The sequence below is a fragment of the Perissodus microlepis genome, chromosome 9 (genome assembly GCF_051167445.1).
Source record: "Perissodus microlepis isolate ML-2025 ecotype Zambia chromosome 9, ASM5116744v1, whole genome shotgun sequence".
Taxonomy (NCBI): Eukaryota; Metazoa; Chordata; class Actinopteri; order Cichliformes; family Cichlidae; genus Perissodus; species Perissodus microlepis.
In genome coordinates this window covers 19763638-19776594 of record NC_140469.1, presented here as the reverse complement: position 1 = coordinate 19776594, position 12957 = coordinate 19763638, and the positions used below count along the sequence as shown (strand labels likewise).

Sequence of the window (12957 nt, the reverse complement as noted above, 5' to 3'; positions counted from 1 at the left end):
TGAGGATTTTCAGAACACACTAACATAAACCGTTTTTTAAACAAAACATAAAGCAGAAAAGATTTAGAGTCATAGTCAGGCTTTAGTTAATCCAGCAGAGGGGCTCCATCCTAACTGTTTATAATAACTAACAGTGTTTGGAGCACAACTGCTGTAGGGTACCCATCACAGCCAAGCAGGATACATTACTCTTAAAACCAGAAGTCAAGAGCTTCGATGTTGCCTGCAAGCCTGCTTTAAATCAAAACCCAGAGTATATAAGGCCAAGCATTAGTTGGTCTGCAAACCGGTGGTCAGAGCTGTCTGATAACTCCAACAAAGTTGCAAGGACAGAATTAAAAGAGATTATACAGTATGTTGTGCTATGTATGAACAAAACTTTTTTTTTGTCATATCCAATTTCGCAGAGTAATTTCTAGCTACAAATGAAAAAACAAAAAAAATTTTTTTTTAAATGGTGATGTCAAGCGTTAGCACGGTTAGCTTGTTAACGTGTTATCACCGTGCAGCCCCACGCACGGGGCGATCCGCGTTAACTCGCTAACGGAGATTTGCCGCGTTAATGCGGTTATGGCGTTAACGTCATTTTACCGAGATTAACGCTGACGGCACTAATTCATTGCTTTCTATGTCCAGTCTCCCCAACTGTGTCCCTGGTTTGTTATGTCTCCATGTCTGTTTAACCCCAGTCTCACTTTCAAGTTCACTTGTCTTAGTCTGAGTCTCAGTGTGTGTTACTTCCTGTTTTATTTTAACAGTCTCCTGTCTTGTGTGTGTGATGTTCAGTTTTGCTTCCCCTGTCTCGACAGTCAGATTCTGTTCAGCTGTGTTCCACAAATGTATCCAATCTACTCCTGTGTATGTATTATCTGCGTGAGCCTGTTGGATTTTGGATTTCTAGTTACAGACGTGTGTTAAGTTAATAAAGCTGTTCTGAGTTTTATGCCTTGTTTGGAAAGTGGAAAAGGAAAAAGGAAGACTAAAATGAAACAAAAGTTCTCACTGTAATCAAACTCAAGATGCTGCTATCCCAAACAGGCTAACAGTCTAGCCCCAAATTTCACATTTCAAGCCTAAAAAGAGTCTTTGTGGCTCTTGTCAGGCTTTCTAAAAAGCGCTGCATAATTATTTTCCAAGCTGAGTCATATTCTTCATGGTTGTAAGTACAATGAAGCTGAGTGCTCCCTCTAAACATTCATAGTGTAATTTAAGCTAAGCTCAATAATGCTTTCAGGTTTGTCGACTTTGAAGCAAGCTGGGAAGAAAATATCTACACCTCCCACTCCCTGCCACCCTCTGAGCTTTGGATTCAAGGAGCTTAAAGGGGAAAGTGCGAAGGTCTGTGAGTGAGAAGTTCAAGGGGTCATGAGGCCTTGGGATAAGGGTCCTGCTGAGTCAACTATGCGTAACCATACGATTTGAAAAGACAGACAGCAATCGAGGCAACAGCTACCAATCTTGCCTGCTGTAAAGGATAAAAATTATAACTCGCTTGCTGGTGAGCTCGCCATCATCCTGTCTGTCTACGCTCTCAAAGGATTTTCTGTGTGGAAGAAAAAGTTAGCATGCAAAGCAGGAAACCCACTCGCTCTGACATGCACACGGATAAAAACAACCTACGACCAGCTCGCAAGGCAGAAACACGGCAGTTCAAAGCACGATAGCAGTGGTATCTCTGCTTTGTGCTGCAGGGACACTATGAGCCCAAAAGGATCTCATGCATCCCCAGCAGGCCCCATTTCTCCAGAGAACATATTGTTATGGTAATGACTTTATCAGAAGAAGTCCATTCTCATCTTTCTACCTCTCTAATCATCCCATTTCTTTTACCCCCATCCCAAAAAAAATCACTCCATCTGTTCAATCAGGCGAGACAGATTCCTCTGCTTAATCCCCCATTCCCCCCCGGCTGCTTTTCCCCCCTGAGAGGGCAGCGGAGCAGCCAGAATGAGGCGCGATATTACTGAGCAGGTCTGGTCTAACCTGTCTCTAAAAGGAGCTCGTGGCTTTGTTTCTTCTCAATGACATCCATCTCAGCCGGTTGCAATCTAAGACAGCGAGCCCACAGCGCTTTAATTAGAAATGGGCTGAGGTGCTTCATTTAAATATAAATAAACCCATGAGGTGAATATTTCTGCTCAGGTTTTCAACAATCACAGCAGGATGGCTGGATCGTGATATTAGGTTTCATTCTGACTCATTCTTAGAGGGAGTCATTCCTTGCATGACAGAAATGATTATAAAACTGTTTTAACCCTTTAAATTTTCATATAATCAAATCATTTTGATGCATTTTTTTCAGTACATGTCTGTCAGGATAATTGTCTCTCTCTCTCTCGCTGATTATCCCACTGTGGAAGGTCCTAGAAGAAAACTACAAGCTGTCTGCCACAAGCTTGTAGTTTTCTCTCAGCATAGGCTGTTTACCCCTGAGAGCAGTATTACTTTAACATTATGAGGGGAACATTAGATGAGGGTGACAGTTCATTCTGCTCTCAGTGATTTACTTTTAGAGAGAAATGTATTCATAGGAAGTTTATCACCTTGCTACACTTTGCTAGTACCAGGTTGGACCCTCTTTTACCTTCAGAACTGCCTTTATTCTTCATATTCAACAAGGTCCAAAAGCATGATTTTAAAACAGTTTTAACTCTTGGACCAGTCTCGCCGGACCATATTGTCATGATAGCATCACACAGCTGCTGCAGATTTGTTGGCTGAACACATGCATGATGTGAATCTTCCATTTTACCACATCCCAAGGGTGCTCTGTTGGATTGAGATCTGGTGACTGTGGAGGCCATTTGAGTACAGAGAACTCAAGAAACCCATATGAGATAATTGTGCTTGATGCTGACATCATGAGATGGGTACACTGTGGTCATAAAGGGATGGACATGGACAACAATACTAAGTGTGGGATTTAAAAAAGTTCAGTTGGTGCTAAGGGTCCCAAAGTGTAAATCCATCTTGTCAACTTGATTGTGTCAATATTTGACCCTACCATTTGAATGCTGCAGCAGAAATCAAGACTCATCAAATCAGATGTTTTTCTAATCTTCTATCATCCAATCTTGGTGAGCCTGTAAAAACTGTAAGCTCAGCTTCCAGTTCTTAGCTGACAGGAGTGGAACCCAGCGTGGCGGCCCACCTTGGTTGCTGTTGCCTTCCTGTCAGCTCAAAACAGTGGATGCTATCCTCTGGCGTCTACATGCCTACATGCAGTGAGTTCCTGCCATGTGATTGGCTGATTAGATATTTGGGTTAATGAGCAGCTGAACAGGTGCAAATAAAAACGTGTGTGCTACTCTTAGATTAATGAAAACACACCTGTAGTTTATTACTTTTTGGTTTTACTTCATTAGTAAACTTTGCTTAGAATTTACTTTTAAGTAAAGCAGGACTTTTGAGATCTAAAATCTCGGACTGGTGAGCCTGTGTGCCGTTTCACGTAAAAACTATAGAGGAACAATTTGGTGTGAGGCTACCACAAATTAAAATTCAACATTCGTCTCCTTAACACCCATTTGTGATGCACACCAGCTGTGTTTTTTTAGGTAAACAAATCCCTGCACCTCTAAGCACATCAGCATTCAGAGGCTCTGGCACTGTGAGTCCACGGCAATGTCTGTCATGCTTTATTAACCCGCTTCAGTCCACATCAGCCACAGCAAACTGATTCACCTCGTAACTTAGCATGAAAGAGGCGACAGGCTCTCACCTTCACAGCACTCCACGGTGCGATCAGTCTGTTAGGGACGTTCCCTTTAAATTTCAGCTCCTTTCATTAACCCCCAGAGCCAGCGAGGCTGCCATAGTTTTTAATTAGTGCGTGTTTAAAGCATGTTTGCCTTTTTCAAAGGAAATGGCTGAAGGATACAAAGGGCAGAGTGATGCTGAACAGTTAGATATTAACACAGTAGGAAAGCTAATTAAAATGCTGCTTAATGAGATCCCTGCTACAGGCGTACAGTATCTCTCCACCGCATCCATAAACTGCTGAACAGAAAAGCAGTTTTTCATATTATTGAACTGTAAATTAGATTGTCTTTGTCAAAGGGGAGGGCATTCAAAATGCAAAACAGAGGGGAAGTCAACTCCCAATACCCCTTCGAAGTCCAAAATAACAATTCCCAGCGGACAGAGAAGAAGAGCTGCACATTTCTCCAGTCAAATTAAGTACTCCAAATAAATAATTAGTCCAAAGGAAAAGATTGGCAGATGAACGCTCACTAATCAAGGAGTTTAAAATGCAGCGGCGCAGGAAAAGAAGCGATTGTAGCTCGAAAGGTCAAACGGCAAAACCCCCCGAAACACTGACGACAATCTCCGAAAATATTTTCAACAAAATAAAAATGCAGAAAAGCAGACACCCATTTACAGTCAGGTCCAAGCTTCCTTAACTTACAGGGAAGATAAACTCCTCCACCATCTATCCTCGGTGTCTGTTTAACTCAGACTTTTCTATTTGATAAAATAAAACCCACCACAGCTCACATTTCAGCTGTCAGGAAATTCTGGGGAGGAACGCCAACACTTCTTTAGCAGCTCAAATATTTACTTTTGTTTGAAATGATAAAAAGTAGAGCAAAGGTTGGCAGAACAGGTGTGAACTGAATGAATGTCGGAGTGAGTCGCTTTCTCTTCCAAAGACTACAACCACTGCTGCGTAGCATAAATGTGAAGCTGCCTGATTAAATTAAAACCTAACGCACAAGTTTTTCAGAATAATCACATTATATTACTATATGTAAATCTGTGATCCAAATATATATGTTTGGATAAAATTTTACCAACATGTCCCTCTAGACCCACTTGAAGTGTACACGTGGGAAATTCTGCAGTAGTCAGTGGATATGTGGAACAATAAATTCACATTTAAGTGGAAAAATTAACAGTTCATTAACTGTAATGGATAAACAGACCTCCAAAAGTATTGTATAAATTAAAAATATTAAAAGAGAAAAGGTCAAAGAAAGCTGAAAAAGAAGGGCTGAAATAAAAAGTACAATTAGACTCACGGCTATATTTGATAATAGTGCCAATAAATTAAATAACTTCCATTGTCTGTCCTTCCATCCATTTCTTGCTTTTCACTAAGGCTTCAGTCCTGGGGGGCAGCACTTTAAGCAGACACCCAGACTTCCCTCTCCCTGGCCCCATGCCTGATGAGGCACTGGATAGATGTCTACAAGACTGTGAATCTCTGTCTGTTTCTATTGTAATGCCCATAGTGACTTACCTAAAGCTAAAGAAAATTACAAAAATAATTAGAAAATACACAAATATAATAAAATATAATAATGCTGCCTGACAAAACCCTCCCAGCGATTTGTGTGTCCTGATGGTCTAGAACCAGAGAGCTTTTGCAAATTTGTTGAGACAGCGAGCTAAAAAGTTGGAAATTGTTCTTTGACAGCACAGATGATTGGGATTCACTATCTTGACCAAGGATTTTTGGCAAGCAGACTGAAGCAGCTGGGAATCTAACAATCAATCTTTCAATTACTAGTTGACCTGATCTGATATAATTGAATGTAAACCAATCAAGTAACTTTCACTTGATCAGATTTCATTACATTTAATGTTCTACACTGTACTTACATAATACAATTAAACAGAAAATTTACATGTAATCAAATGAGTTAAACTCAGCAATTTAATGTATGGAACTGTGGTCCACCCAAAAAAGTCAGATTAAAACTTTCTTCAGCACGTTCATGATAAAAGGTGTTGAACAACAGACAGTGTTGTATATACAGTGTACACCTCCATTTTTAGCTTTTACGTACCAGTTTCAATTGTAGTAAAATGCCTTTTTGTGAGTATAAGGGATGTCACTTTGGATTTCAGGCATGAAGTGAGGAGCAGAAGACAATTTAAAGTGGCTACCTGATAGCACTCACCTTCAACAAACACAACCAGCTGCTTCTTATACTCGCATGTGGGGTTCTGCTCCGCTTTAAATATGCTTCTAATGTCTAGTTATTGTTTGGACATGGGTATCATTCCTAACTGACCAATCATCATGATCATAGCGTTTGTTTGTTCACCATCTCCTCCTAGACAAATGGGCCATTCTTGAGGAAACTTTGTATAAACCTTGCCTATGGCACTGTGAGTGCCAAAAATTACACAGCAGGCACAAATATTTTATACAAATTCTACATATTTATTAGTATTAGTATTTAGTATTGGGGTTTTCTCTGTTTTCTGTGTATCATTGTAGGGTTACAACGCAAATCCAACTGTTGTGATTTGGCGCTATATAAATAAAATTATATTGAAAATTGAATTGTATTTTAGGGTTAGGCTGCTTTATGATAAATGACGGTGTAAAAATAAATAAAGGATATAATAAATGGAGAAAAAAAATTACAAATACAATGAAAACTCCTCAAAAGCAAGTCTTAAAAGATGAATGGGTCTGCTGCTTTTTAAAGGCATCCAGAGTGTCCACAGGTTTTTAGTTTAATAGGAGACAGCTTCAGTTTAGGAGCCAACAAAGGCACAGCTAAGGGCACATCCTGCCTTTAGTTTGAGTCTGGGGGGAGGGACAATCTCATAAATTTGCAGTGCATTTTTAATGCCCCCATGTGCTCGACCATGTGGAGCCCTAAAAGTTATCCCGTGTAGCTTAAAACTGCTGAAGCCAACATAAAGAGAAGAAGAGTGGTGATATCACGAGACCCCTTTGAAGGCCTAGTCAAAAGATTAGCTGCTGCATTCTCGCTTATTTACACAGGCAAAACGTATGTGCACTTTGCCTATGTGCTAGGCAAGTTTTAATGGTTCAGTTCAATTCAATTTAGTGCTAATTCACAAACAAAATTCACCTCGAGGTGCTTTATATTGTAAGGTAAAGATGCTACAATAATTGCCTGTAAGAACATACTAGGTGGAAATGCGAAAAGGACAATAAAAGATGTCTTTTGTAAGAGTAAAAATGTTCTTATATCCAACCTGTTGAGCCGATGGCACCAGCTACAGTTGAAGCTGATCTGTGAGGAGATGCAGGAGCTACAGCTGGTGAACTGCAAGCAGGCTGCAGTGGAGAAAGGTTAAAAAAGAGGAAACAGTTTATGCAGTCAATAGCCAATTAGACACATGGCCAAGGAAAAGGTCTACAGCCTATACAAAAATAAGGAATTTACTCAGGAGTCTATATCAAACAAAAAACAGTTACTATTAATTCTTCTTACTGGGTAAAGGCATCATTTCCACAGCTGTAGAGTTGGTGATCTTTGTCTTAGTCAGCTCCACACGGTGGTACTCATAGATCGTCCTCCGCCTCACATCTAGATTTTGAAGGAAAAAAAAAAAAAGACTGAGTGAGAAAGCAGCAAAGCCACCATCGCAAATCCTCCAAACCCCGAGATAAAAACTGGGACAAGTTATCCCTATAGAAAGAGGAAAGCGAGTGGGAGGCAGAATCGGGTCATATGGGATGCTACCACAGCACTTTATTTCTCCCCTCTCGTTGTGCCCAAAGTGTCAGACCACGACTTGGCAATGGACGGTAGCAATTTCCCCCGGGAGCTGATATCAATCAGACCCTGTTGAAAGGCTGCCTTCCCAGTCATCTGTAACAGCGAGCCATCAGCCAGGGCATGAAGGAGCAATTGATTAGATACATCATTGACTCTCATTGCATTCTGGTCCTTATAACTCATATCGGCTGGAGTACAATGGGCTGTCTGGGGCATGCGTCTTTGCTACCATAAGTGGAAAAAAGACCAGAGCAGTAGCTTGACAAATGTAATGATTGCGCCTTCCTGCTGTTAATGCATGGATTATTTCAAACTCTAATTAGATTTTTATATGACTTTTCTGTGCAGGCGCCCCAGGAATAAAGCAGTAAATCTGTACTGGATCGCACTGAGGTGCACTGCAGTGCGTACAGAGACAATGCACAATGCATGACATTCTGTATCGCACTTGTATTTGCTTGGGCGATGAGCTACAAAATGAAATTCAATACATAAAACTGTGGCTGTGGAATATGTATAGCAAGTAAATCCCTTAAAATCTAATATATTTCTAACTGGTAAAACTGTGTTAAAGTTAAAGCTATTCAGCTTAAGCTTATTAAGGTGTGAAGACTGATGCTACTCTCCTGTCTGCCTATTAAACATGGACAGAGTCTAGCTAGTTTGCGTAGCCTAGCTCAGTTTAACTTAGCAAGAACACCGAAAGCAGTTAGCCCAACTCTGTGTGAAGCTACCAAAACCTGCTGCCTACCAGCACCTCTAGAGCTCAGTAACATGATTGTTTAATCCCCACAAAAAAGTTATGGTTTTAATGTGCTGGGCTTTTGCTAAGCTAAACTAAGCTAAGCTAGGCTAAGCTAACTAATTAGATACATTTTACATTACTGGTTTTGCCCAGCTTATTAGTTATATTCAAAACACAGCCAACGTTAACACACAGTACATTAGAAAGAAAAGGGGGCAAGAAAAGCAACTTAAATAAAAAGTAAATAATTTAAGTCAAATTTTGATTACTCGTATGGCAAAGATTGTCACATTATTTCCTGTTATCATTGTGTATGATAAATCCTGATTTGTAATCCAAAGAAATTTAATCCAACCCTTGTTGCTTCTTTAAATTAAGTCAGTTACATAGCACCACAAAAGTCCTTTAACTTTTACAACACCCTTGCATTTGACACATTTGAATAACTTCTCTGCACTAGGTTCCTTTTTTTCCACTTGACTGAGAGACTCTTGGTGTGGAAAGAGTTGTGCCCCTCATGTGGTACGACACTGTTTCGTTGCAGACTGCTTATTTTGATTACAGACAGGACAGCTGATCAAAGCAGCAAAATGTGAGCCAGCTCAGATCAACCTGAGAATACAACCGCCCTTCCTTTCCCCTCCTCTGCTCCCCTGGTGACTGACTTCCTTTTGCCTACAGCTAAAGGATTATCAGGTGCCTAATGGTGTGGTGTGGGCCAGAGAGAGGTCATTTCCACAGCCTGAGGCTGCTGATGTCTGGGCAGGCTGTATAGCTTCTCCGATCTGTGGTTCAAGGTGATAAGAAGCTACAAATTAAATCAATTATAGCCTAGTCTCAACAACAACATAAATAACACCTAATGAGAATTTAGCTACCTTCAGTGATCAGACAAAGCCCAGTTTGCATAAATGCGTCATCAATTATGTAAAAAAAAAAGCTTAGTTAAATCATCTTCAAACATCCTGAAAAGACAGTAAACAGTGTTGCTAACCTGGACTGTAATTCTTTTTTCAATTGCACATTTTAGAAACCTGATTTAATAGTTAGAAGACTTTTTATTGAGCATTAATGAATGTAAACAGAATACCACAGATTTCTCTCGTTTACACGGATTAAATAATCCAGGTACAGAAACAAAGATCTGAAAATGGCTGAGGTGGTTTTGGCTTCATTTTAAGAGTGACTAATGATAAAGTCTAAGCTAGCATTAAAAGCATATTACAGCCTGTGTTGTAATAAGTGCTTGTATCTGACCTGTTAATTACACAGGACACCCACAAATATATTCACTCCTCACTTCCTTTACTGGATGGGCTGTGGGTTGGTCTGCTCATGGGTAAAAATTCATTGAGCTTAAAAAATGCAATAATGTTGTATAATTTAACTGGCTGCAGGCAAACTTGAAGCAGCTGACACGCTTCTTTGTAGTTTTTTTTTTTTTTTTTTTACATTTTCCACGTTATTATTATGACTTAATGCACTTTATGGAGCATCCATTAGAATACATTTATTTATTTGTCATGACAAGGTTGTGAAAATATGTCAAAATGTATTACCAGGACGTTCAGCTTGATTGGAATAGCATGCTATGACTTCTGGTAGCAATTCATTGTATGGTTTTTTTTGGGTTTTTTTTTAGGAGTTTCTCCAAATTTTCTTGTCCTTTCCTTTTAATGAAAGGGACACGCGAGAGCTCATCTCTTCTTAAGGTTTTAAGTTGTAAGATTACAGGGTTTAACTGCCAGTAGATCACGCCACATAGTTGCTATTAGGTGTTGTTATTAGCTGTTGTTCCCTCCTGATAGCTGGTGATGGGTTCGAATGGCATTATCAGCTAAAAATAGTCACCGCAGAATATAAAATGTTGGCACATGGCTCATGTTGTGTGATCCGGAGTACAGATTGATCAAAAGTCTAATATTTTTGGGGATTTTACTTTAAAAACTGCTCTATCAGCAGTATATTTTGCAGCCTGCACTTCTATTGTATGTGCAAGAACAAAGGGAGACTTGATGTAGCATATAAACTATTCCCATACATCATCCTAATTTTTTCATGACTACTGCTGATTTGTTCTTTTTCTAAAGGTTAGTCCCTTTTCCCTATTAAAGGTCATTTCCAATAGTTTTCTTTATTATTATGAAAAATCTCTGATTGTACAGGCAATATCGTTCAATTTCTCCACAGGGTCTTGCTGTGCAGTTTATAAAGCACATCAGGCCCTTTGGACTGACAGGTGCAGGATGCAAATACTGCCCTTTTCCTTCAAACATGGACATGAGTCAGTGCACTCTGCAAATACCATCTGTGAGAAAACAAAGCCTTGTTTGTTTCAGCTAATGCAAGAGTTTGATTTTCTTTACAGTGACTGCAGACGGGTGATATTCACAAAAGCCCTCCTATGGCTATCGAATAGTCATGGACTAAAACTAAAGAGGTTCATAATTTTTCACACAAAGATGCAGTTTTTGTAGTTTTACCTCTGTACACAACCACAGTGGATTTTAAATCAAACAATAAAAATATGATTTAAGTCTTGACTTTCAGTTTTAATTCAAGGAGTTTTTACAAAAATCTTGCATGAACAGTTTAGGAATTAGAGCCATTTTTATTCACAATCCTAATTTTGCAATGTCAATGTCAATGTGCATGACTGTGTTTACCTGTGCTACCTTCAGTTGCTGCTTGTGGGTCTCTCTGCATCCGTTTTGTATTTAATAACTGAAAAGCATGCTCCATTGGGTTGAGATCAGGTGACTTGGCCAATGAAGAATGTCTCATTTCTTTGCCTACAGAAATTCGTGATGCTTCTGCAGTGTGCTCTGGGTTAATATCCATGTTTACTGTGAAGTTTGCTATCTTAAAATGGACCACTCTACAAAAATAGTCATAAAGAGTTCATGCAAAATCTGCATTTTAACCATCACATCTGTTTGACTGATCAAAATTTAAGCTGTGTCTTTATGAATCTAACAATATTTCTTTTTTGTTTTGGTCAAAATCTAAAGTACAGCAGCAGAAATGTGTGTTTGTCTCCTTTCCTCTAGGAAAATTTTTAAAAATATGTTTTATTTACAACCCATTTGCAGGATTTAGGTTTCAAAACAAAATTATAAAGTGCGGAATGAATTTAATGATAGATGATAAAATCTGTCAGGGATAGCTGTGGTTTAGTTTATTGCTTGAAATCGGATTTGGTTCTGTCTTTGTCCTTTAATGTTTGGAAACTCGTGACGAATTTCAAGTAGTAGAGCTACATATGATCCGTGCAACGACAGCTTTGTATGATTTAAATATGGGCAAGAAAAACATACGTCTGTGTCGAAAAGAAGTACAGTTTCCTCATTTTGATGCCACCACCGAAACTGTTGTAGCATTCTGGTTTTCCTGATAGAAATGAAGTATCTGCCATAAAGACAAGAACACACACTCCTCGGAGACACGAGTTATGTTCGACACAACACCTCAGTCTCAATATGCTTCCATTCAAGATTTCATCACTCCACAGCCCAGCAGTTGCACACATTGGTTTCATCGTGCTGTGTCAGAGGCATCAAAGACAGTTTGGTTTATAAAGTCTAGGAGGACTGTGCTAACTGGTTTGATATTCAAATCTCTCAGTGCCAACCGCAGCCTTCTGCAAAGAGATCCTCTATGAAAGACCCTGGGACATGCCAGAAAACAAAGTTGGAAACTCTTACCATGCCAAGAGGATGTGTTTTTTTGTGAGACTTATTTTACTCAAACTAAACTTACAAAACAACCACTCTCACTACATACTGCGGAGAACTTAAAGCTGCCACTGAAAGGATGAAAAAAGCCCCGAGATATTAACTTTGACAAATAAACGCTATCCAAGTTTCACAGATGTAATCACAACACTATTTAAATTACTGAATAAATCACCTTTGACAACTCATTATTGCAGCAGACTTTGAATCAGAGCCGGTGAGAGCGAGAGAGTCTGACTCTGAATGAAAAGGTTTGAAGTCTTTCTCCTGCATTTGCTTTAAATGTAATGGGCTTAAATTACAGTAACTGGAAATAAAAAGAAAGAAAGAAACAGGCAGATGTGGAGCTGAGGCTGAAGAGCAGTGGGGAGAAAAGGTGGTGACAAGCTGGAGCTAAAGCCAAACGGACGAGGCTAAACTGAGAGCTGTGACACTAAGTTAAACTCTTATTACACTAACTGAAATGTAACCTTTGGCTAAGCACCTGTTTTTATTTGTAGTTTTATTTATGCTTTGTAGTTTGTTTTTCTCACTTTTCCTCATGAACGACTTTGAGTACTAAGAAAAAGAGGCTTTAAAAGAAATAAAGAGCTATAATGAGCTGCTACAAAAACCCTGAAATCTGATATAATAGCATTTCGCTTGCCACAAATGCTACACAGACATTGATCCAGTCCTGAATTGTTTTTTATACCTCTACGTAGCTCATGAGCTAGTCAGAATCCCATTTTTCAGAGCCACTCTACAATGTGAACTCCAAACATGGCGCAAAGACAGCATGTGGATTTATCCGGATATTTTAATATGCACAAGAATTTTTAGGGCATTGAATTGATTTTGAGACTCACTGGGTATCTGCTGGATCTTGTGGACCAACACAAAGGCGTCAGACAGGCCAACTTTCACCGGGTGATTGACAGAGCTGATCTGTGACACCTCAACGGGGATCTGAAATAGAAAAAGGGAAATCATTACCATGACCACGAAG

General features: G+C 39.4%; 1 protein-coding gene across 1 annotated transcript in view; it reads right to left on the bottom strand.

Annotated features, from left to right (window-relative positions):
- The window catches only part of plxdc2b (plexin domain containing 2b), a 108761-nt gene that overhangs the window by 17153 nt on the left and 78651 nt on the right, over nt 1-12957 (bottom strand). The window contains exons 7-9 of the mRNA XM_084939492.1: nt 12818-12917; nt 7203-7298; nt 6964-7045 (exon numbers count right to left, since the gene is read on the bottom strand). Of these exons, the coding sequence (XP_084795618.1) occupies nt 6964-7045; nt 7203-7298; nt 12818-12917 (278 nt within the window). The remainder of the gene's footprint in view (nt 1-6963; nt 7046-7202; nt 7299-12817; nt 12918-12957) is intronic.